Source organism: Prinia subflava, chromosome 1 (assembly GCF_021018805.1).
Source record: "Prinia subflava isolate CZ2003 ecotype Zambia chromosome 1, Cam_Psub_1.2, whole genome shotgun sequence".
NCBI lineage: Eukaryota > Metazoa > Chordata > Aves > Passeriformes > Cisticolidae > Prinia > Prinia subflava.
This window is the reverse complement of record NC_086247.1, coordinates 88,738,994-88,765,221: the sequence shown is the minus strand read 5'-3', so window position 1 is coordinate 88,765,221 and position 26,228 is coordinate 88,738,994. Positions and strand designations below refer to the sequence as shown.

The window sequence follows — 26,228 nt, the reverse complement described above, 5'->3', positions numbered from 1 at the left end:
TAAACCCATGTCGATTTTCACCAATGCAGTATCACACCAAGGTCCTTAGTACTCCTGGGCACACAGATGGCAACAGTGGTGAAGAAAAAGTTTTCCCCCTCTGGGCAGCCAAAAGTCTATTCCCTCTGTCTTCCCATGAGGATCTCATTCCTGTGATTCATGTTTTTTGGTTCCTAGGCTAGTGCAGTTCCACAGGCATGAAGTCAGCTGCTTCACGGAGGTTGCATACAGATGGGAATTCCACAGCCTGAACACAACTGGGGCCAGGCTCCACTAAACCTGCTGGTGATTCAAAATCAAGAGTATGTGACCCAGTCCACTGCACAGGCTCGCTCTGCACACAGTTCTTCACGTTCAGCAGCATACCTGCCACACTCACTGCAACAGCCCAGCCAAACAGAACTCACAAACACAGTTGCAGGGACACAGAGAAGGACTTGGCCACTACTGAAGGAAATTAATTCTCAGCAGCAAGATATCCAGATGTTAATTACTTCTCAGGATGAATGAAAGTCTAACTGTGTCTTCAGGCACTTCATTTCAGTAACTCATTCACCACAGAGAGCTTCCCTCAGATAAAACTCATAAGAGGAAAGTGCAGACTGGGCAACTGGTGATGCTGTTCAGTCATGTCCCACTGGCAGAATAAGGCATAGGCCCCTGGACAAACACATCTGTATTTCATTAATCTATATCCTGTAGCAGTAGGCACAAATATATGAGCGGGTGGTTCTTGTAAAGAGAACCACAGAGCTCAAACATTTTAGGGAAGGGTTCTGTTGGAAAACACTGGGTAAGTAGTAACCACTGCTACCCAGGAAAGACCCAGTTCACTTCCCAGCATGACCCTTACTGACCATTCCAAGGCATGATCCAGCAAGGACTTTGGGCACAACAGCTCCTCAGGCTTTAGTAGAGAGGGGTGCCTACACACCTTGGTTAAGCTGTCTCTTAATCCTCCTGTACCTCTGCTTCTTTACTTTGTGATGGTTGTAACAGCAATATCTTATTTTCAAAGGTCTGTTGAAAGAAGTGCAGCTAAAAATATGGAAACCCCAATGACAGTTGGTGAAAAATGTGAAAAGCAGAAGGGAAGGAAAAAAAAAAAAAGAAAATTATGAAAAAAAGCACCAGTAATATCAGTTATAGAGTTGCTCACTATGAGAGGAGGGCGATTGTTCCATTTGTTGCTTGCATATGTTTACTTTCTATCCCTTCCCAGTCCTCAAAACCTCTGCCAGCTCAACAACAACAGAAGTCCTTCTGTGTAAACAGAAGTCCTGGTTCTACAAGCCCAGGTAGAAGACGAATAAGAAACCTTGCAGCAGATATCAAACCTAATGCAATAGAAATACAGCACAGGGAGGGAATAAAAGGTTCGTGTCATCAGAAGGCACATTGAGTTTGCTTTGGAAGAAGGAAGAGTCAAGTCATCCTGTGCAGGAATTCCCTGTCCAGCTCATGAGCACAGTACATTGTCCTTCCTTTCAGGCACTCACATTAAGGGGAAGACAAGCCATGGTTTTTCAGAACTGTCCCACCTTCCTGATGTTATCCCTGTGTGAATATCCTCCTGGAAAAGTTAAATCACTCTACCTAAAATTTCTTTGAGAACAGCTCAATCCTTGTGTAAGATGTCAGTTTTTAAAGAGGCATAATTTAAAAGGCAAAGGGTAAGAAGCAAACAACATAAAAACAGAGTCATGAGAGAGCAAAGGAGGGAAGGAAGGGAGGGAAAGAATTCCGTTTTGCCTCTCTACAGAAATTGTTTTGATACACTATCCCTGTTGCATGAATTTTCCATATGCCTGTGTCAGATCCACTATTTCAAGCCACGGAGCTGTCAGATGCTCGTTTTTTTATGGCAGGCTTACGTGGCAGGCCAACCTTTCTGTTGAATCAGTCAGTGTTTTACTAAGTTGGGATCTACAACCCAGAAAGATGTGCATGCTCCTTTGGCCACAAAGTATCAACTTTGCAGATGAAGTGAGTTGGCAAAGCAAACCACTGTCTCTGGTAGCTAACAACTGTCGTCAGAATCAGTGCTTTTGCATGGAAAAAACCCCACATATTACAAGCAACATAAGGAATAGTAACTATTCTCCACATATTGTCCACATATATGAAGCAATGGAAATGCAGATTTAAATTATCAGGTGCTATCATAGATTGGCAATTCTTAAAATGATCAAGAAAAAACTTACAAACTTTTGTACCTGCTCAGCTTGCTTTCTCTTCAACAAAATGAGCAGCAGGAGACATTTAGTTCAGGAAAAAAGTCTTAATACTTCAATTAAAACTTAGTTTTGTAACTTAAGTGACAGAGACACTTTTTCCTTTAGTCATATCTGATTATGAAACTCCATAATTCCACAACTGAAATGAAAATATCATGCACATCAGTATCACTTTACAAGGCTGGGGGAGGTGGGTGCACATTTTTTACCTTACATCCCCAGCATTTAGCATCTGAAAGATTATCTCCATTCTCCATGCTTCATATCTTGCTAAAATAAAATTGCATATTTAAATACAGCCTAAATGCTAATCAGGATACAAACATTTAAATAACAGAATGCAGATCCCTTAATCAAAACTGATTACCAGCTTGCTTTTCATTTACTGGGGGCTCTTCTGTAAAACACCGCCTTAGTTACTGTTGCCAAAATTGTGTTTTTAAAGCCTCTTGGAGAAAAAGCGGATTACTTACAACATTGGCTCAAGAGACACATTTTAGGACAGTATTTCCTAGAAATGTGAGACTGCAATTTACTTGCAGGCAACCACTGCACAAAGGTGCATATGTATTAACCCCTTTCTGTTATCTTAACAACAGGCTTTGTCTCATCTCACCCTTTTCCTTGTAACAGTAGATTTTAAAATATTTCATATTTCTGAATGTCTTTGCAGAACTACGTGGTTAGCCAGAAACTTTCAGCTCTGGGAAACACTGACCACTACATCCTTTTCAGGCCAGGATTTCCCACTTGTAAGAAATTAATGTTCAGATTTTCACCTGCTTCTAAGTATTTTTTAACAGTTTTTATAAATGAATACATCCAACTATGGAAGGCCAGTGCCAGCGAGCTAGGACTGTCACTGGCCATGCTGTGCAAATCCTGGTTTAGCAGTCAAACTGAAAATCAGAATATCACAAGCAGCATTTATAAGATTTTACCACTTGACTGCAGGCAATACTAAGGTCCACAGGAAAATATATTCTAATGGCTTCAATCTATCTTTTACCCTTGAGGCTACAAAGTGACACAAGGAAGGGGGCTGCCAGGCCTGTGGGGCACAGCAACTAGTTTATCACACACAAGTTTCCTTGGACTAAAGAGATGTACTGGAAAATCTCGTCAGATTTTGCTAAAGCATGGACGTTGAACATTCAAAAGAAAAGCTGCTAGAATGTGAATCTACAAACAGGAAAACCGAGAACTGGTCTTGCCCTTCCCCCTCTCCTCCCCTTCCCCAAAAAAGAGCAAAAGTGCTAAAATCACTGTAAAAGTTGGGAAAATATTCCAGTATTAACCTTTTTTTTTGCATTTTCAAGCAGTCCTAAATGTGTTTGTTTATACAGACCTATGAGAAATGCAGCCATATGGACACTTTCTTTTATCTTGAAGACACTGTTTGTAGAAACACTGCCTAAAATAATAGGGTCAATTTTCAAATATACTGAAAATCCATTACTTCTCCTTGCTTCCTGAGCACGTTACATCCCATCCTTCACACCTGGCTTCTCTACAGCAAACTTCTTGTTCTGCTTTCTCAAAGCACTATACAGACATTATTCCTGAAGAACACACTTTAACTGCATTTTTTTGATTCTACAACTTTGTTCAAGGAGCAAACTGAAATGTGTGAGATGTTCTCAATATCAAAGGTTTGTCAGGTTTAAAAACAGGAGAAAAATCAGGCAGGAATAAGATGACACTATGAATTTTTCTGTTCCCTAGATGCCCTAGACTGTTTGTCATACTTGCATTGGCTGGCAGAATGGTAGAAAAGAAAAAAGCACAGAAAAAAAAAAGCTGTTAAAAAATAAAGTCTTTAAGGAGAATATGCCATTTATTTATTTTTGAAAAGGCATGGTATAAGTCAGCCATAAGATACTGGGGAAACATTAATAATTAAAATGTGGTTTTTGCCAAGCCCATATGCCTATGGGTGCCTATGAAATGTCCCCCAAGCTCTGGGATGTGCCCCCCCATCTGTGTACGATGCTCTCTCACTCTAGGAGAAGATTCTAGCCTAATTAATGAGTCCAAGAGAGAGATTGACCCTTTCAACAGAGAAACAGACCACATTTTAGCAGTCAAACAAGACAAACTGGCTTACTTTCTTCTGCTGCAGCAATGGATTTCATGTACATGAACAGGGATAGCAGCCAGGTTCTGCAGCAATTCTGGTACCAGACCTTGCTGAAAGGGCACTAAGGACCAATTGCATTTCATAAGTCTGACAAAAGAAAAACCATCTGGTATGAGAGCAGCAATTTCTCCTGGTATCTCCAAAAGTTACATCATCATTTCAGAATTTTGAGAAAGAAAAGGAAAAAAAGCACGTAAGGAAAACACTATTCTGAACATACTAACAGACACATATATCTGGATATAGCACACATAGGCAGTGTTCTAAAATAAACACAATATTTTATTGTCACAGAAATGTATGTTGTTTAAAATAAAGAAAAAAACACTAGGGGAAAACAAAATAAAATGTTTCATAAACTGTTAACACAAAAAAGGTACTATCACACCTAACAAATACATGCAATACTTGAGACAAATGCAGGAAGTCCTCATTGTAAACTACATAAAGATACGTTTGGAAATTACTAAATCACTCCTACAAAAAAGTTTAGTATTTTTACAGTTCATAATCTGCCTCTTGGCCAAAAAAGCACTGCCCTTACATTGAAGAATGCAATTCTCTTTTTACAATTCACGGCATATTTTGCTCTGCCTCTTGACAGTGGAGAATTACAGGAACTTGGGCATATTAGGCGTTCTGCTAATAAAAATTATAGAATACAGTATTTAAAAGACTAATAATACACACACCATTGTGTTTTCTTCATGGTCCTGGGACAGAAATACTTCTTTCTGTAAGAAATCCTAAAGCAGGGAGAAAAGTAAAATCCATACATCTACTGAGTATGAGACACGCACTTCTCTTCAAAAAGCAAAGTGGCTAGAGATTCCTTACAGGTAATGGAACAGCAAAACCACCACAACAATTATATTTTAAGTGCCACTTCCATACACATTTTTTCCTTTTTCCTGGCTCTGTATTCTGTCTGCATTGCAACCTTTAGAGTAAGAACAAGCCTGCTATCTCCCATTTGACTTAACAGAGCTCAGTAGTTAAAAACAATGTCATTTAATATTAACTTACCCTACTTCCCAGCTCCCAAAATTAGGCCAAAAATCAGAGGAAATCATGCGGTGTGCTCTGGATATTCCATGACTACCACTGCTGGCAGGGAGTAAGCCACATATTTCATAGGTAACTAGGAACACACACACAGTTGTTTTGTAGCGACACTATAACACTCCTGCTGAACCGCTGCTTTTCCTCTCTGAAGCCCATTCCACACTTTTCTCAGTTTCAGCTCAGGAGGTCTGTCCTGGGATTTACAAAGGGCACTTGCTGGGAACTTATCTTTTAAACACACAGGAATTCCGGGGGAAGAAAGTTCACGGGGTATTTAAAATAGAAACATACATTCTCTACTTATTGTTTCTGTTGGTAATCAGTGATGTTAAATCCAGTTTACTGAATTGGCCACATGCATATGACAAAGATTAAATTTTGGAGTACAGAGACTTTCAACTTTGCCTTAGCAAAAATCCTCCTTCTGCTTTTCACAACCTGTGGATCCTTACAAAGACATTTCTTCTTCAGCCTGCCACCAAAGGTCATACAGGAATTGCTAAGCCAGCAGTCTCCAAGCAGCCTCATTCTGAGAGAAGCTTTAAAGGCATTTAAAAAGCTTTTATTTAAAAACAAACAGCACTGCCTCATCTACTGAACTAGAACCCTACTTCCTCCACAAATGCTTTACTGAAGGCTCCAAAAATCTGCCGTGCTGTTTTATTTTCCCCCTCCATCCTCTTAATGTAAATATTCTGAGTTATGATACATTTAAAAAAGTGGTGGGAAAGATTGCACTTTGCACAACACATGTGATTTGGAAAGTCCAGTTTATTCATCTTTCTTAACATAGCAAGGAAAATCTTACTTTTCCAACTAAGAGCCCCAGTTTCTCTCTCCATAATCTCATAAGCCATTTCTGAACTAAAATGCTTAACACAGAAGTCCAACATACCAAAGAATGAACCAGCCTAGGAACTTCGTACTGGTATAACCAGCTCTCTGAAAATCCGTGGCTCTAGCAAGCCTCCTTTATGTCTTCCGGCATAAATATTTACAGCAGTTTGCAATTTGAAATCAAAATATCTGATTCTAAGAAGAAACTCAGAATACACACCATGAAAGGGAACAATTCCTGGATTGTTGAATTGGATTGAAACTGAAACTGAACAACTGAACTCTCAAAACAGAGTCTTTTGCAGCTTCCTGACTACACAAATGTGGGCTACTAGTGACTGTTTTGAAGGTAGAAACTGAATGTGGTTAGAAAAAAAGCAGTTCTCATCTTTTCAACAATTTTGCAAAGGTCAAACAGATGCTCCCACCTAACATACAGACAGCTGTGCTGTTACTGAACTCCCTGCCCAAGGTCCTGCATGTTTGTTCGTTCAGCTAAGGACTGGGAATTCTTTCCACAGGCAAGAATCCTCACCTGGAATAGCAGGCAAGTGTTTGGGACACAAGCCCTTTCAAGCATAGTAACACTGGCAGATGTAAGTTCGAAGGAAACAGTTACTGTGCTTGCAAATTCCTCTGGTATCTTTTTTATTAAAGAGAATTAATTGGAAGGAGGTATTTTTAAATGGTAACAATGCTCTTGGACAGTTTATTGCGCTGGACATAAGACAAGGCAGTAACACTAAAACAAATGCAAAGCTCAGTGGACTGAGAACTTCAAAGTTTGAAAATACTGACAGGAGTCAACAGAAAAACTTGCATAATTCTGAAGCCCTAAAACACAAGACCACAAGCCTTTGCCTTTTTCAAAGCAGCCATTTAAGATGTAGTTGACCATAAATCTGCAAGAAGGCTCTCTTAACCAAGGTCCTCTGGAATTTTGCTACTTACATGTTTATTTCAGATGATTACATATTAGTGGGCTGTTGGGTTTTTAGTTGTTGCTTTGGTTTTTTAAAAACACACACACCTCCTCCACCATTAAAATTACCTTACATTCACACTCATAGCAACCCAAACATCGATTCTGAGAGGATTTTAAAAACCTCAGAAAACTAAACAAAAAGCTATATTCTTCTTAATGCTCATAAGAAAGCTTGGTTCTAAGAAAATGTAATTGTTCGTGGCCTCAAAAGACTGGCCTTCATTTCATCCCAAAGTCAAGTGCCTGCTGTAACAGAAATACTTGAAAGAACAACTGCCAAAATCTTACTTTTTGTTTCTCTTTTCACAACTACCATTTTCTTCATGACCTTCCTAACACGCTGGAGTTCATGCTTCAGCAAATGTCAAATTCTGTAGCATTTCTTACTCCACGCTCAATTAGCAAGAAACGAGATACAGATGTAAAGGTGAGGCAGAATTAAAGATGTGCACTGTTTCCACTTTACTGTATTCTGAAATAAATCTAAACTGGCTTATACACAGCTTTTAAGTCCCAGTTCACTGCTATTTTTTTTGTTTGTTTCCATAGGAATTCAATTTTTTGACATTACCCTTGACCATTTCTTTCCAGCTCAAGCCTGATATCTAACTGCAATTATAATGGTTTTTTATTCCATAAAAATACAATTAGTTTTTCCTGAAATCAAAAGAGCAGAACTAAGCTCCTTCCTCCATTCTTTTATTTTCATCAACATTCTTGCAGGTATTTCTTTGCCATCCTGTTAGCTGGAATACCATTCTTACACATTCCTCCTTCATGTTAACTCCCTCTGAAAGCACCTATTTTCACCATGGTCTACATCCAGCAGATTCTCTTTGTATTATCCCAATTTTCTTTTCCCAATATTTAGCATGCATATGCAAAAATCTATACATACATATTCAAAGCTGTCAGTGCCAGCTACAATCAATTTTCATTTTACGGACATCCTTTTTATTTCCTTAAATCTTAACCAATTTTTTTCATTCTGAATGAAAGGTCTATGCCAAATTTTAGAGGGAGTGTTTTATTTTTCATCAAGGTGTCAGCTGAGACCAGTTCAGTTTCCTGCTGGCTTACCAGTACTGTAAAAATCCTAAAGTCATCCATTAAGAACCTACATCACTTGTGAAGTTTGGAAATTTGTCAGGAGAAGGAGAGTTCTGGAAAGCAAAGCAAAGAAAGCAGAAACATGGAACACACCTTTTGTTATCTTCATGAAAATCTAGACCTGCTTTTGGGCAATTAAAGAGGCTGAAAAAAGCCTGCTGTTTACAGATGGCAAATAGAGGCTTACAACATAGTTTCACCATGAGTTCAAGCCAGAGGCTCAAGGCAGCCCCTGCCTCTGCACTGTCCCTCCCTGTCTGCCACTGCTACCAGCTCCAGCAAGGGTGTACAGCAACAGGGAACAACCAACCCAGCCCAAAAAGCCAACACAGATGATGCTGGCATAACTTGTTCTGGGTGCCACTACTTCTTCCGTGATGGGGCCAGCAAACAGACAAGTGAGAAGGGCAACGTGCATGGGGAACAAGCATCTGAGGTGGACAGGAGGCAGGACCACTACACCTCCTCCTCTTCCAGCAGCAACGGCTTAAAACACTCTCAAAACCAATCGGGAATTTAAAGGCATTCCTCTCTAGAGACCTTTCCACCAGGGAGTATTTCCTCCTGCCTTCAGGGGCTTTCTTGGAAACACAAGTGATGAACACTCACTGATGGGAGAGATTCCTTTCTCCAGAGCCCTGTGCCAGGTCCAGGCAGAGCACACCAGCACACACTGCCCAGCTCACACAACAGAAGCTTGCGCTAAAACTTGAGGTCCCAACACATTGATGACTCACAGGAGAAGTTTGTGGTTTGATATGCTGGAATTTCTTGGGTTTTCAGCTTGGTATTTTAGAAGCTAGGAAGTAAGCTTTAAGAATACCTCTTAAATGTTAAGCTTGTGAGGTGAAGCAGCAAGAAGTTGGAGGATGCCAAAAGCAAGGGTGTCTATGCAAACGAAGCCAGTGCACAAACTGAGCTCTGCTCACTGCTTGGCTCTGTTTACTACCAGTTTCTTCATCATCTTTTCCATTATTTAGCCACTGAGTGTCTGCGTCACAACACCAACAGCTTCATCTTCTGAGTCATTAAAAGCTGATGTGGTACTGGTATCTTCAGTTTACAGCAGCAAACAGAGGCATAGAGAGATTAAGAGAGAGGTTAAAAGATGTGCCAAAAGTGTTGGCAAATTTTGGACCTTCAGCTTACATCACCTAGACCTTGATATTTTTTTTTAATGTACCTTGCACTTCTGCAGTATTTTGCACCAAATTGTCACCACAGTGGAACAACTGTGGTTGCATAAACTCAGAACTTGTGCCTGGGTATCTCAAGTCAGGCGAAGTGCAGCACTCACCATTAGTGGGTGGCTGCAAAGGTTTGGTGTAACAGAATCTCTCAGTCTCAACACAAGAAACTCAGTGGTAGAGGCAGATATTCAACACAGCTGTCTCAAGGCAACACTGACCAGTGTTATCCATCCTACTGTTCCTTCCCCTCTTACAATCCACTCTCAACAGACTTTTGTCCATCAGCTGTGGCTACTGACACAAGACCCTCACCATCGTGTGCAGTGAATAGGTCTACAACCTGCTGAAAACAAATGATCAAATTTAGGAACACGGCACAATGACACAGGAGCAATAGAGGTTATTGGAAAAGGTGGCAAATTGCAGCTCGAAACATAGCCTTTCCTACACCATGGACTATGTGGGACAGTTTTTTGCATTTAGATAACATTCACATTACAATAAAATTTAAGGTCTGCAAGCACATTGATATCTAATTTGTGAGATGCTGGACCATACACACTGTAAGACACAGCCTAAAGATCTTACACCTTTAAACAGAGGTTAAAACAAAACAAAAAAAGCAAAAAAAAAGAAACATTATCCTTCCACATCCCAAATGAGTAGCTCAAGACACACACAGAGTGGTCATCTCTTTCTGTGGTCAACAAGAGATGTGTCTATTCACAGAATTACAGGTGGATCTGCTGCTACTCCAGCTGGTGACGGGCCACCAGAGCCACACATTCCCTCTACCTTCATGAGAGACATCAAGTTCAGATTTGGTTTGTAGAAGAAATTATATGAAACCATCTGATATACAGAAAGAAAAACTGCTGCCAAATCATGGGATATTTCTGTAGCAAAGTCACCAAGTCAAAACTCTGACTTCTTATTCCACCTGTGTCTCACTCATGTTTCAGAAACTTAAGCAAGACACATATGCAACATCTTTACAGATGCCCACATGTAAACCACAGAGTACAGAACACCACTTCTGATCTACTAATACTGCAACAGCAGCCCCTCTGGAACATCCTGAATTAGAGCATCCTTTTTGTCTCAGAAACAATGCCAAGACCCAAAAGTCAAATGTGCTTTTTCACTTCTTTTGACTCAAGCAAGCACAAATTCTAGAAGCAAACACTGAGAAAGCTCAATATTTTTATTAAGTCATTCGATGAAAATAATGAAAAAAGCACAGCACACCAATCTATTCATAACTTATACGACTACACAACCAACACTAATAAGGAATATCAATCTGTCAGCTTTCAACATAGACCTATTTCAGCACTAAAAGCACATTACAATCTTAAAACAACACAAAGAGACTTTGCCAACTCACACTTGAGAAACAGAAGATGCCCAGCTCTTCTGGACATTTTAAGGCCGTAACATATGCTGCTTTCCAGCAAACTTAAGCATGCTTTTCCGATTACTGCAAAGCTATCAACCTATTCAGCAAATTAACTCATATTATACTTGCACATCCTTATCAAATACAAAGTGCTAGAAGATTTGGAAGTGGCCGTTGAACATTATGGGCCTGCCTGCCATTGTTTCCAAAGAGAAATATTTGATTGAGAAGGAAAAACAGCAACAACTTGTCTTCTGAAAAATATCAGAAAGCTTATCTAGAAAGAGATGAAATTCAAAATATTTGTTACAGTTTTGTTTTGGTGAATCACAGCACTGTGCTAAACAGTGTACACATAACAAAACTTTTCATTTTAAACTCTGCAATTGGGTACTTCTAAGTAAACAAAAACATGAGTGGTTTTTCCTTCTATATCCTCACAACCATCTGACAACAAACCAAGCCCACTCAGCCCTGCTAAAAGCATGATTCTCTAATGTAACTGTACTTCTGGGAATACATTACAGATTCTGTGAAATGTTTTGTTACACATGTGGATCAATTGGCCATGTAAATACAGGGTGCAGCCACATGCAGAGGAGTTTTTTGTTAGTTTTTAGTGAGCTAAAATGGTAAAGAAAAATAAAAAAATGAGACCTCTGGGTGTCTGAGCCAGACAGGTATTTTCCTCTTTTGCAAATAGTTTCCTCTTTGTTTTCTGAAGGAGGAGTGATGATTAGCAACACAACACACAGCCTCAATATTTAAAACACTAAGACAACATCAGGAACATCTGCTTATAAACTCAGCTCCAGTCACATCACTGATGGACAACCCACACCAGGCTTTTTCCAGGCATACCTTTGGCCTCCACCTCTGACACTACTAAACACTCTCCAGAACTTCCATGCATCCAATCCACATCTTTCTTTGAGACCTGGAAAACTGTAGTTTCTCTCAAATTTTAGCCTCTCAGCCCCACTGCTGGGGATGCCAATGCCAGTTAACTTGGTCAGGAGACTCAGCCTGACACTGTGCATGACTCCTCCTACCAAAGCTGCCCGCTGGTGATGGCAACATGTTTCATGTTACGGAGGGATTTGCAGTGAGAAGCAGGGAGGGCTGATGTGACAAAACAACCTGATGACACAAGGGCAGCACAGCACATGCCTTATTGGGACCCTCAGATCCAACATGCTCATTCAGATGCAAACAGGCATCAAAGCCATGTCACTATTACATCCATGCAAACAAATGGCCAACTAATTAGATTAGTTTTTATTTGCAAAATAATGTTTCACATATTCCCATCTTACTTATATAGGTTTCTTTTCCTGCTGTAAAATCAGGTCAGGATAGCACTATATTGACTCATCTATAAGCAGACAGTGAAATCTTCAGGATATTAGGATCTTCACTGATCCTAACACTTTAGGGCCACTGTTTTTCTGCCAAATGCTGTCAGATCTCACATAATATACAAAATGAGCAAAATCAAGCCATGACACAAAACAAAGAGCCTTAAGGTTTCCTGACAAAATCTTAAATTTAGCTATCTATATTAAACAACATTGCTTTATTTTCCCCAGACAATAAGGTTGCTTATGGTAAACACAGCCAACATTAAAACCTTCAAAACTCATTCCTACACTGCAGCAATTTTCAAATTAACTAACGGGAGTGTGTGTGGGGGATCTCTATGATGGTTTTTCTCCTGTGTGTCTTCTTGGCAGGAAAGGAGAGAGGGATTGTGTTGGGGTTGTTTTAAGGGAAAATACGTTAGGTTCTTGGACTTGGTTATTTATTCTCCAGGCTGACTTGGACTGCAAGTGCAACCCAAATAACTCATCTAATGCACAACAGCATAGAGTCTCAAGGGTTGTTCAACAGCGATCTCCAAAAAAGTTAAACATTGATGGGCTCTGAGCAAGTCTAGTTAAAGCTGTTGGCAATTTGATTGCTATGGAGCAACTAGAGGAGCTGGCAGCAGGGAAGGAGAAGCCAGGTAAGGCCATGGAGTGTTCTTTGTACACAGTACAAAAGGTGACAATCAGGTTTAGACAACTTAAAAATAGCTTTTAACCTAAAAACCTGTAAAAACACAGGTTACTTAATCTTACTCCTTCATCTTTCAAACTTTACAGGACATATTTGTTTGGTTGCCAAGATTGCTGTGTTTCACCTTCAACCATATACATTTATGCTTTTTCGCACACTTAGTTGTCATCAATACTAATTACCATGGATTAAACCATGTGCTAAACCACCCATTTTAAAAAGTTTTAGTGGTTAATTAATACTATGAATTTAAGATGTGTCTAACTTTGCATCCCCACAGACCTTTCAGTTTCCCCAGGTTCCAGCAAAAACTGAGAGTTCAAGCAAATGTTTTCTGCAACGCTCTTAGGGTCTGATAAGATAGCTAAAGAAAGTGAAATCCAGTTTTCTTCATTATCTAGACTAGAAATGGAAATAGTGTATAACTAATGAGAAGTAAACTGATTTTTCAAATCACTTCACCTCTAACAACCCATGACAGTAGCAATGTATGCTCACAAGGTGTTGAAGTTTGCAGCAACCTGTATAGTTTTGACAATCACTGAGGTGCTACAACATAATTTCTAGCTATGGGTTTGCTGTATACTGCTATTTCCTTTCTCAACATTTAACCCATCTCAATTCATTCAAGAACTCCATTAGTTGTAGAAAAATAGGAACTGATGAAAACTGCTCTAACGGGGTTGATAAAAGCTAAATGACTGGAGAAATTATGCAAGGAAAGAAAGACAACTAATTTCTTACACAATTAAGAGTTTAATTAGATTATTTATTTAAGTGAATAGAGAGCTTTACAATAGATTTAACTCCTATTAAGTTTCAAGCAATACAAGAGTAGATATCAGTCAGAGTACTAAAATTAGATCACTCTCATTTTTGATCAGAAAACATAAGCTCAGTTATGTCAGCAACTTGGTAAGCAGCAATATTAAAAACTCAGCTCTGATTTATTACTTCACATCCAGTAAGAAGGACAAATGTAAAATTCCTGATCTGTGAGAGAGGTTTATCCATCATACCAAAACACTACTCAGCACTTCCTGAATAAAGACACTGCAAAAATGTCTTCTCCAGCAGAGGTTGTTAGTGGTAGCAATGACAACAGTCTGCAAGGTCTCAGATACAGCTGTATGCACAAGCCCTTGAGAGACTCTGAGCTGGAAACTAACTGAGACACATGAGGATGTTTGCTGTGTTCTGACATTAAAAAAGTTAAAACCAGAATCAAATGCTGTTCCTGCCCCTAAAGCCTTATGTCGATGTTTGTGATTTTGTAATGGCTTTTTTCCTCTGAAGGGATGCTTTCATACTGCAATTGTAAAATTAACCTGAAAAAAGCTGATGACAGCTACATGTAAGGTGCAGGTGGAAGCACGTTCTCCTGAAAGCTGGGTAAGAGGGTGGGGATGAAAGCGCGTTCTCCCTCAACATGGATGGCTGCTCATCAACTGACCTGCATTTTTCCTCTCATTTAATTCCTCTAGGGCCACTTTCTACCAAGGCAGTAACAAATATCCACAGGATCAGATTCCTCACATTGAGTGCACTGGGATTTTGTTCAAGGAAATGCCAGGACACGTAAGCTTGCCAGTTTGCAGAGCAGGTTTCCCGCCTGCTTGCCCATTATAGCCAAGCTACCGTGTGGCTGTGCAAAGGCAGGAGAGCGAGGAGACCAAGGTCAATCCTAGCCATGCTCAAGGTAGCATGGGTGACAGGTGATAGGTAAACAATGAGAAGCCATGCATGGGAGGAGATCCTGATGCCCTCAAAAGCAAGCCAAACTGACAACTATTAAAGAAAAACAACTACCGGCTGCCAGATGTCAAGTTCGGCCACGTCACACCCATTTCCCACCTCCCCCTGTATTTCAACTGTAAATTCACTGATAAGGAAACTGCTTCTTCCTTTGCATTTTTGAAGTTCATGCTGGCTATTGCTGTAAGCTGGAGAATATCAAGAATGCTGTCAGGTACACAGACTGCAAGAATAAGGATATTCCAGTTATTTCTCTGTGAATATTAGAGCGGTCTCACGGACAACTCCTAAAACTTGCTTACAAACTACTTTTGGAACAAAACCAACTTCTTAAATATATATTCCTTTAACCTCATAATTGAAACCACAACTGAGTTTCCCAAGAGCTTTTTTCTTCTCAGCTGAGAGCTACATACCTCGCAGATTTCTGGGATGTATCTGCTTTGTCCGAGGCATTTTCCTCTAATCTCATGCACCACTTTCTCCTCTCGGAAACGGAAAGTACACCAAGCAGAGAGATGGCAGCTCCATAAACTTGTCAAAGGGCTCAGTTAATCCGTATGCTGAAAAAACAGAGAGAGAAAGTTATGAGACGTAGGCATCAATAAGAAAAACAAAGATACCTATCTGATCCCTTTCATCCTCAAATGACTAAGGAAATTAGCAAGGAATATTTCTGCACCTATGGTTTGCTAAGGAACCTTTCCTGTCTGACAGCCCAGGAGCCGCACTGGCAGTCACACTGGGACCACCAGAGTTACCCTGCTGGGACTGAAGACTCCTCACAGCAGGCTTGACTCCCTCCACTCTCCCACAGTCAGACAAGACCTCCATGCTGGCTCCACCCAGGTTTCCCACAGCAGTCTCAGACCTCTGGTCCCTTTAAGTAATTTTTCCATGGTGCAACAACAGAGAAACAGCCCAAGCTGGTGCCTCAGAGGAGGGATCCTCAAGGATGCCCCGGGGTTTTACACCCTCCCAGGCTTATGCGTGCCACAGTCTGGGGCCTTGCAGCTGAGTGCTGGGTTCCTGCTGTGTCCCTGGTGCCCTGGCAGGGTCACAGATCCGTGTGCCCTTTGTTGTGCAAAGGGTCGGCACCGCTTCCCAGCCTCCTGCCCCGGGCTCCCGCCACCCGGAGCTCAACCTGCAGCTCCCACTGCGGCTGCACAACCTGCACTGAAGCGATTCCTCATGGAGTCAAGTGTGCCAGTATCTTAAGAAAACCACGTGAGGCTGAAACTCGTTTCAAGATTACTCAGGAAGCATGAGAAAACTAAAACTTTTCCACATTTGTCAGCTGTTTTCTAGCCAGAAAACATCTTCCAAAAGACCTTGTCTCATGCAAATAAATCCAAAAAATTAAACAAAATTTGGCATCAGGCTTTCAGATACAGATCTTCAGCTTCGGGTGGGGGAAGTACAGAGGGGAGGGTAAGCACACAGAGCATCATCCTATTTGTAACATTACCTACAGAATCCTTACTTGGAGCATGTAATTTTGGAAGAATTCCCCATGGGATATTTCTGCTGAAATATCAGTGTACAGCAGAGGATCACACTAGCTCTTGACCTACCTGCACTTTCTTACTTTTCAAACGTTCTTAGGAATTGCTAACAGTTCAATGAACATTTTGCTCAGTTTCTAATATTTCTCTCAAATACCTACAGAAAACTACTTATGCACAAGAACTTAAAGAAGAAAATGACTGGTGTATTACACTCTTCCATCTAAATAAAATTGAAAAATAACTAGTTTCTGCTTCTTTTTATAGCAATAATACTTCATGTTAACAGATTTTTCTTTTTTGTAAACACTAGGAAGAATTTTTTTTAAACTATATGAACTTTGGAATGGCCCCTAATGTAGGCAAATTGATTAAGAACATCTACTTGAAGGAGGAAGGATGTGAAATTTTTAGCATTTGTTGAAAGTATTAATTTAGGGGCACTTATATTGTTTTTCAAGGCAGCCCTGTTTTTATGAACATTTAATTCAAACCAAATTAAAATAGACTACTTGCAACCTCCCCTTCAGTCTACATACTGTTGAGGAATATAATCATTAATTTTTAATGTTTGTCTGTTGCTGCATAAAAAGACCCAAACAGGAGAAAAAAAAATTACTGCAACTGACACAAAGGAAAGCTGGAAAATGTTACTCTGACTAAATGATTCTTCACTAGGGTATTACTGCACGTTGAAAGAAAAAGACGGAAAAAATCCGAAACAGAGCACAGCGCCTGTCAAGCTGTTAATTCATACCACTTTATCTGCAAGCATAACAGAAATATTTAAAAATTAAGTAAAACCTTATGCTAACAGGTCCATTTTCCAGGTCTTAGGCACAAACTGGAAATGGAGAAAAGTGGCTAGATGGCTTGAAGAGACCAGCACTCCCTGAGCCCCAGTCCCCCTTTCCTCTGGCTGCACTGGGAAAGTCCCTGGGGCTGGGCTGAGGTTTTTAAAGACGCTAATAAACACCGTCACTTCTTCACACAAGTTATTTGGAGCGAGAGTTCGAAATCCCCCGGGGTCTCCGCAAATCGGGAGCCCTTCCCGACGCTTCCCTGCAGCACAAATGACACACTACTGACGTTTTAATGCCACCAAGCTTCCCTGCTGGCCAGCAGGACCCCCTCCTTCGGGGAAGAGATGGCCGTGTGAGAGCCACGGCGGAAACACCGGGCAGGACCCACGCCAAAAGTCATTCCCTCCCTCGCTTGACTAAGGAAAAAAAAAAAAAAAAGGGTGGGGGGGGGGGGCAGGAGAGAGGGAGAAACGGGCCTTTGCCATCGCTGCGGTCATATTCCCCTCTATCCACCCAAAAATGGGGGAGCGGGACGGGAGGCAGCCCGCCCGGGCCCGGGGAGCCGCCGGTATGTGCGAGCGGGACTGCGAGGGGAAGGGAAGGGAGGGAGGCAGGCAAAAAAAATCCATGAATGAATAAAGAGGGAGGAGCCTGGGAAAACCCCTCTGCAACGCCGCACCGAACAAAGCGCTGCACACATGCCGCGGGGGGGTGGGGGGGAAGTGGGGGAGAGGGACGGGGGGCGGCCGCGGCCCGGCACCCAGCGGGGACGGGGCCGGGGCCGAGAGGAGCCGGGCCGGGGCTCCGCGCCTCCCAGTGCCCCCGAAACCCCGGCTGCAGACCCGGGGCGGCGTGGGGGGGGCGTCCGGACAAACCCACCCGGAGCCGGGGCGCACCGGCACCCCGGGGGCAGCGCGGGCGGGCGGGCGCAGCCGGAGCGCGGAGTCCCCGCGCGTCCCGGAGGGGCCGCGGCGGAGCGCGGCGGGTTGAGGGGGGGATCGGGGCCTGCCGTCCTCCCCATCCGCTCCCGCCCCCCCGCCCGTTCCCCCCGCCGCCGGCGGAGGACACATTGTGTTGTGGCTGCCGCAGCTCCACGCCGAGGGGGGCGGCGGGGGGCGGCCGTCCCGCCCCGCAACCCCGTCCCCGCAGCGCCTCCCGAGCCCCCTCCCGCCCCCCGCGGGGCCCGCTGCAAACCTGGCGGAGGGGCCGGCGCGGCGGCGGCGGCTGATGGCGGCGGCAGCGGCGGGGAGCGCGGCGACCCCTGCGCGGCGGCGGCGGCGGCGGCGGGAGGGAGAGGGAGGGAGGGAGAAAGATCGGGGGGAGCGGGGGGGCCGGGAGCCTCCTTCACTTGACAACCTCAAACACAAACATGACCCAGCGCCGCCGCCACAGCCGCCACCGCGCCCGCACACACACGCACACGCACACGCACACACAGAGCCCGGCAGCGGCACCCACCCCTCCTCCATGCACCGTCCCCCCGGGCCGGCCAAGGCGCCGCCCCCCGGCACGGCCCCGCTCCGCAGCCCCCCGGCCCCCGGCCGCGCCCGCCCCCCGCGGCAGCAGACCCCTCCTCCGGGAGCCCCATCCCCCACGTCCCACTCGGGAGCCCCCATGGCGGCCCTGCCCCTCGGCCGCGGGGCGGTGGACGGGGGGGGACACAATGCGGGGGAACGGGGGGCGGGGGAGTGGGAGCCTCCCCTGGCAGGCGGGAGAGGCGGGGCGGGCCCGGCGGGGGAGGGAGGGAGGGAGGACGGGCGGGCTCGGCGCATCCGCCGGGGTCCCCTCGGGGAGAGCCGCGCTCCCCGCCGGGCCCGCCCCGCCCCTCCCCCCGGCGCCCCGGTCACCGTCGGGGGGAGCGCGGGGGGGCGGGGGTGTTTTACCTTCTCTCACTTTCTATTGCAGGAAGCGCGGCCGGAGCAGTGACGTCACCGGGTCTCCCGGTCCCGCCCCCTCCCCGGGTCGGGGGAGGGGTCACCGAGGGGGTTTCCTCGCGGCCCGGTGGGGGAGGCCCGGCCGGCGCGCCGGGGGGCCGCTGCTGCCCCGCCGCCTCCTCCCCCTCTTTCTCCTCCTCCTCTTCCTTCTCACCGCTGGGACCCTCCCGGCCGCCGCCGCCCCGGCCCCTGCTCCTGCCCCGGGGCAGGGGGGGCGCCGCGCCGCCCGGCTCCCGGGGGTCTCCTCACGGGGGGCCCCCGCTCGCGCGGCACGAGGCAGCGCCTCCCCCCGACGGCCGAGCCGCCGCCGCCGCTCGGGGCGCTGCGCGGTGCGCGTCGCGCTCCCCCCTGGCGGGGCCCGGCCCCCGGGGCACCGGCACGGCCGGGCGCGCACACACACACACGGACGGACGCGCAGAGCGGCGGGGCTGACGCGGAGATCCCGGAGGTTCCTCCCCGCCGCCCGCCCGGACGGGCTTCCCCGCGCCCCCGCCCGCCCGGCCCGCCGCGCCCCGGCGCCGCCGGGGAAACTCACCGCCGCGCCGCGCATCCCGCCGCGGCTACAACTTTCCATCCCGGGCGGCAGCCGGCGGCGGCAGCGAGCCCCTCCGCCGCTGGAAGTGGGCGGGGGAGGAAATACGAGGAGGAGGCGCGTCGTGCTCTCCGCCGCGGCGCCCCTTTTTTGGCCCGGGATGCGGGTTTTGGCGGTGGGGGCTGTGCCGCCGCGGTTGGTTTCCTGCATCAGCTGCGGGGGTGTGTGTGCTCAGCCCGCACGTGTGTCTGTCTGTGTGTGTGTGTGCGCTCTCCGTGCCGGGTCACCCTGCCCCGCAAAGGGCTGCCCTCCCTTCTCCCCCGCCGCGGGCAAGGGAGCGCAGAGCCGCCCTCCAGAAGGCGAGGGGGCCTGGGCTGGGCACTGAGGAGGGGGATTTGGCGTTTCTCTCTCTCTCTTTTTTTTTTTTTTTTTTTTTTTTTTTTGTCACCCAAACTCCCCAACAAAGCAGTGTTGGCAGCTTTTCATTGCCACTCGGGTTTTCCATCGGGTTTTCTTTTGAAGCCAGCACGTGATGTCTTTAGCAAATAAACGAAATTAAATATTTCTTGCATCACCTCCGTGTGCTCCCTTCTCCCATGCCTCCACTCCCCTGGCAGCCTATGTGCCCAGCTGTGAGCACCTTGGCCCTGCTACATCATTCCCTTTGGAGTTCAGTGTCCAGGCCAGATCCTGCTTTAAGCAAACAGGACCACCATTCTGAGTTTTCAAGGTTTTTACCGCGCCTTCTTTCAACCTACATTTAATCATGTTTGTAAGACAGATGAGTATTTTAATCCCTATTTCACAGGGGAGAAACCAAGGCAGGAAGATGCAGAGTAGCTCGCTGCATAGCTGTGGACTGACATGACACTGCTTCTGCCTGAGCTTTTGGCCACAGGCACTGTCTCTGGGCTATTTTTCGTCTTGAGTTCACTTAAATTGTACCTTGAGAACACTTACAGCTTACAGTGGTGGCAAGTTTTCTGCTGTGGGTAACCTGTCCCACATCCTGCCCAGAGGCAAATGTCAGTGAAATCCCTGGCTAGTTTGCAACTGGTGGTTAGGACAAGAGATGGTACTCATTGCTGAACTGAAGATTGATGGAAAAATCAGACCCTCAAAGAGTGTCTTCATGAGAAATGTGTTCTATTACTCCTATTGGACAAGAAAATGACGATTCCTTATTGTTAGAGACAGTGCTTGTCTGTCCCATCCTCCCCCTTTCCCCCTTGTTCTTCCTTTGTCTGGCTTTTAGACTTGGGGCTCTGACTTGCTTAAGAGCAGAGTTGCTGTTATCCTAAATACATCAGCATGAATATGATCCTACGGGTGCTATAAGCTTAAACTAGTGTGCCAAGCCTGACCAGTCCCAAAGAGACCAAGACCAAGCAACCTCTGAAGCGAGGTCTGAACCTCTACTTGTTCTACTCAGCTGGCCCTTAAAGGCCTCTGGGACACACAGCATCCAGCTCCTTCTTTGCTCCTTGTTTTCTGAAAGCCTTAGATTGTGATCGCCAGAGTCATTAGGGAAGAAAGCTCAGATACCGCCCTTCCTCACAAGATGCCTTAGGAAAAAGGAGCCATCACAGCTGCTGCTTGTGCCAAAGGGAGTTCTAGGTCACTCGTCTCTTCACAAGGACCTAAGTAAGTTCAAAATAGATGCTCCAGCCTGCATGTTGAAATAAGACCATAGCAACCCCCCTGCAGGCAGCAGGAAAAGTTTCTCCTACTAGAAGTAGTCAAACTGCCTCCCACCCATCAGTGTGAAAATCCAGCTCTCTCACCACACCTATGTGCACCAGAATATAATAGGTGCCCTTCCACTGCAAACAAGCACAACTGTCGTAAAAAGAAAGACTCAATGAGATGTCAAAGAGGAGACAGGTCCCCAGGGACGTGTATCAGATGATGGCAGCTGATCCACCCTTGAACATAAAACCAGTCATCTCAAGTCAATTTGGGTCAGAGGACAAAAGGAAGAACTGAAAGTCTTGCCCCTTGGGGTTATTTCCATGGCCATCTGAAAAAGCGGCCAAAGAGGCAGCTGTGAGCTGGGGACTCTCCTCAGCCTGTTCCCCTCGAGCAAGCAGAACTAAGGGCTGAAGAGCTGCCTTGAGCCCAGTTCAGTGTCGTTCCAGCAGGCTGCCCCCTGGCCAGGTAAAAAAATGCAATCCTAAGGGCTTTGAAAAGGCAGCATACCAAGCTGTTTATCCCAGGCAGACTACCTCTTCAGTCTTTTTCAGTCTATTTTTCCATCAGTAAAAAGGAAGTGCATACCCACTCAGTAAAGTACTTCGGGAAAAGTACTGTGCATGATTGCTAGTAGGAGGCACAGAGTAATCTCAAACCTACAAATCAGGGAAATTCTTTAAAACTTTTCAGTGCAATCTAAAATGCCACATCAATATGCACATAGGAAGAAAAAAATCAAACTCAACAACACCTTCATTGCAGAATTTAGATACTTTTAAAATTTCACCTAAAAGGAGTCCTACAGGATATAGATCCTTTTTAAATGACTGTGTGTATAGCTGAACAGGGAAGATTATTGAGGTTTTCTTCTTTCTAAAACTCCGCTGTATTTTCAGGAGCATACCTATTTTTAAACGTCTTCTAGTTTTACTCTTGAAACCTCTCTCAGAAACTGGTTTTCTGTAATGGCTCACAGGTATTTTATGTATAAATATATACACATACACACATTAGGCTCTCAAGAAACCACAATACATTAGGTAGTCTTGAATAATTCATTGTTAAGCACCCCATGATAAATCTCTAGTTGAACAGTATGTGATTTTGCTAGAATTCTTGGGATAAATTGAATGTGAAGCACTGTGGTAAATTTAACTATGCTGAGCATCAAATGTGAAAACTTTACATTGTACATTACATCCTGACATGCAACTGAAAATCATTATTATTAAGGCTTCGGGGAATTTTTGAGGGAACTTCTCAAGTTCTGAAAAGAAAAAGAACAAGAATGAGTGCTGTTCTCTATAGAAGTTGAGATTTTCTCAGAGAAGGGAAATTCCATAAGTAGTCTGTATTGTATTAACATAAAGGTTTCACTAAAAGAACCGCTGTCTATTAGCTTATGCTCTGAGGCTTCTCATTGAGCACTACTCATATAAAAGTCAGAGGATCTTGGCTTACCTGGCACCAGCGAGTGCTTAGAGCTTTTCTAGGGCTTGCCACTCGTGCAGCGGGGCTGAAGAGATGCGGCAGCAACTGCTGATGTGAGGGGAGGCCATTTTCCACTTTTCTGTAGCAGTAGCTGTCACCCCAGATACTCACAACTCTCCCTGGTCAGCAACAGCCAGATGCTTTCCTGGAGGTAGGCGAAGGCAGCAGCAGGGACCTGGCCATGCACCACTCCTCACAAACTGCAGCTCCAAACAAGAAGCTGGTCTTCATTGGGACATTTTGCATGGCGATATCCTTCATCTCCACCCTTCTCAGGATGTCCTGAAGGTGGGTTGCTTTTCATTGTCCAATAAGTTGGCTCAGTTCTTTCTGATTTGGAGAAACTGGCATTAAATAATGCAAACTCTTCCACTGAAGAATTTTGGCACAACCTTTCTTTTTTTGTGTGTGTGTACACTGCAGCTCTGTGTGGTGGTACCTTGTGTGAACTCCTCTGGCCAAGAAAAGGTACAAATCTGTCCAGCTTCAGGTTAATCATGGGATATAGGGCACAGTTCACTGACAGTGCTTCACCTGTTTTCCAGGTAATATTAACCAAACATTTCAATGAACTTCAACATCACTGATACCATACCTACTTATTTACATCGTGTTCATCTTAATGATATCAGAGCATCTCAGACAAGAACACCGGTATTTAAGAGGCCGTGCTAAAATCTCTTTTGGTGAGTTTTTGTCCTTCTCCCTCTTTAGAAGAGTCCCAACTGCTAGGGTGCTTCCCCAGGGGTAATCACAGGACAGCTCATGGAGGCAGCGGAAGGAATCCTACTTCGACCCTGCTTTAACCACCACCACCACAGCCCGACATCAGCCTTCCTTCCTCCCAGCACATACAGTCTCATGTGGCTGGTCACAGGACAGAGACCAGACAAGAGACCAGCCACAGAGCAAAGCAGCCAGTAAGAAGAAAACCTTCTGACAGAGTCCCTGTGAGGTGTCCTTCGGTACTGCAGGCCCTGTGCCAAGCCCACACCTCATGCAGCATCCTCCCTGCAGAGACACCTGCCAAGGCTGACAGACAGCGAATCATTCCCCCTCAGCACTTTCCAGGACTGGCCCCACTCCCCGTCTGGACAACCCATTTATTATGGCATGCCAAAGTCTAAGGACGAAAACAAAAATAATTGAAATGGTACTGGTTAAAGCACTGTTGCCTTTTTTCCAAGAGGAAGCCCCAGCAGCGGGTGGATGGTGTGGCCCTGCTGCTGCTGACCTGCCCTCAGCAGGATAAGGAGCAGGCTGGAGCACTGGCATGCTGTGAATGACTCGTACTCAGCACACCACACATCCAGCAGGGTTTTGTGGGATGTGACATTAAGCACTTCTGGGAGGGAGATAATTGCCACACAGAATTATGAGATCTGGAATGGAAGATTTGGGAGAAGGCAAAGGCTCTTCTGAAGTGCATGGTATGATACCATTTGGGTTATATAAAAGGGCTGAGCCAGCACAGAATCACCACCTCCTCCCAGAGATGGAGCTCACCCAAGGCCCTGAGCAGAGTCTTGTGTCCAAACACGAGGCAAGTTTGAGCTTGGGCCGGTGCTCTGAAGTTAGTGTAGATGTACCCATGAGAAGCAAGTCCCAGAGCTTTTGGCTTTCCACTGAAAACTGCTTCTGTCTTTTCAGAAAGAGCTGCTTCTCTGTAGGTCAGAAGGCTTTGAACTTTCACAGCCTTTTTACTCCTTTCCATCGTGGTATTTGTACTTCTGAGTTAAACAGGTTTCTGAACTTTTTCATGAAGTTGCTCATATTTTCCACTGCATCTCCTTTTTACCTCACCCCACCAGTTCACTCTGATCTTTCTTTCTCATAGCTCTAGGTTCTGAACTGTTCATTTAAATATGGTGTGGTTTGCCAGCATTTTTTCCTAAGCCTTTTATTTTATCAGTTAAAGAAACAGGAGACACATGAGGCACTTAACACAAGTGCACCTTGCCAAGATGCCTTCAGTGGTATGCTTTTTCTTTAGGTTTGACCACAAACATTTTAACATATCTGAATGATTAAAAAGCATTCCAGCCCATGCTTTCTTCCACAAGTATTTTTGCCATTCAGTGGCCCTCTAGTATTGCTTGCCACAGACATGTGTGGGAGAGGTCTTTTAAATATCACTTTTTGAGCACATTAAGTTAGCTTAGCAGCTTGAAGGTTGCAGGGTTAAAAGGAAATAAGCAAAACATAGTTATTTTCTGTGGAAATGTTTTCCCTTGCCTCCTTCCCAGTACATATATGAATAGAAGAAATCCACAAAGGGGAAAACAAACCCCATTCTATTGAAAATTCTCAAATATGTTAACATTTATTTGATTACTGGAATGTTTACTTTGTAGGCATATTGCAGATCACTAGGCACAGATCAACAACAAAGCTTCAAGTTCCTTTAGCCTTTATTCCTCAGAACTATGAAGTGGCATTCAAATAGTACACAGAATATTTGCAGAGGTTCATCACAAACCACACAGCTCACCTTTTGTAAGCCATGCTCTATCATTTAAAGATGTTCAGTGATCCTTAAGTCCAAATGGCTACAGCAATAATTAAACATATGGCTTGATTATCATGTTTCTATGTAATTTCTGTGTTTATGGGGTCTCCTGAAAAATCATTTTCTCTAGTTGTGGCCAGTGATTTTGTAAATCTTTTTAGTCAAAGGCTAACAAGCTCCAGTGCTGAGGAGTGTAGAAAATTTTAAAAACACATTGCAGGAAACAAATACAAGTTGAAAACACAGGACTTGCAGTCTTGCAGCTGTCCCAAAATTTCACAAGGCCTACACTGAAAAAGCCATGGATCTCATTTTCCAAAAATCCTATCACAGCAGTATGACTGCATGCTTTACCCATTTTCACACACTAATAAACAATTACCACCTAGCCTACGAGACAGAGGAAAGTCAGATGGAGAACTACAGTGATATGAATAAAAAACATGGGTCAAGGCTGTCTTCTCACTGCAGTAAGGACAGAAATAATTTGGGTTTGGTTTTTCATGGATCAGCTGATGGCTGCTGCAACATCCAGCTCTGTTTCCCCCTCACCCAAGCTGTTGCTCCAGTCTGGCTTGGCAGCCTCCACATGGACTTCTTCAGCTTCACGTTGCACTCCTTCCAGAAAGTTGTGCCATGGCTTTGTCACATTCCAGTTGAAGCTCCTTTTCATCAAAAAGGAGTAAGACATTTCACAACTGACTCTATCTTCTGTCTAAACACTTGAAAGGCAACATCAAAACATGTTCTAGGGTGCAGCAGCAAGTCTCTAAGCTGTTTGTCTATTGGCTTAAGAAGTAGTACAACAGAAACAGCACACTGTTTTCTTCAGAGGTGAATCATTCCCCAGCCCTGTCTTTACAGCAAATTAAGGCCATTCTAAGTCACAAAACTATGGTTTATATATTATTTTGACAGAACTGTGGAACAGCCATTCTGATGAATTAAGTGTGTGTACATTTGTGAAAAGTAGAATCTGATGCTGA

General features: G+C 44.7%; 2 protein-coding genes across 4 annotated transcripts in view; one reads left to right on the top strand and one right to left on the bottom strand.

Annotated features, from left to right (window-relative positions):
• The window catches only part of HIVEP1 (HIVEP zinc finger 1), a 121,594-nt gene extending 101,388 nt beyond the window's left edge, over positions 1 to 20,206 (bottom strand). Inside the window, exons 1-2 of one of the 3 annotated variants that reach the window (XM_063402581.1) lie at positions 19,554 to 20,206; positions 15,193 to 15,339 (exon numbers count right to left, since the gene is read on the bottom strand). In XM_063402581.1, the coding sequence (XP_063258651.1) occupies positions 15,193 to 15,232 (40 nt within the window). In that variant the 5' untranslated portion in view covers positions 15,233 to 15,339; positions 19,554 to 20,206. Of the gene's footprint in view, positions 1 to 15,192; positions 16,360 to 18,278; positions 18,602 to 19,553 lie in introns of those variants that run through there. The other 2 variants (XM_063402571.1, XM_063402589.1) reach the window with 2 other exon arrangements.
• Positions 17,518 to 19,558, top strand: LOC134553192 (myosin IC heavy chain-like). Its single transcript, XM_063402601.1, has 2 exons — positions 17,518 to 17,652; positions 18,990 to 19,558. Exons 1-2 carry the CDS (start codon positions 17,604 to 17,606, stop codon positions 19,448 to 19,450), a joined length of 510 nt encoding a protein of 169 aa, XP_063258671.1. The 5' UTR covers positions 17,518 to 17,603; the 3' UTR covers positions 19,451 to 19,558.
• Positions 20,207 to 26,228: the final 6,022 nt, after the last annotated feature.

Bases quoted from the DNA above. Each gene is read 5' to 3' on its own strand.
- LOC134553192 (XM_063402601.1), top strand. From the start codon at position 17,604: ATGGGGGAGCGGGACGGGAGGCAGCCCGCCCGGGCCCGGGGAGCCGCC. The intron at 17,653-18,989 runs GTATGTGCGAGC...TTTCTATTGCAG, and splicing joins CCGGGCCCGGGGAGCCGCCG to GAAGCGCGGCCGGAGCAGTG.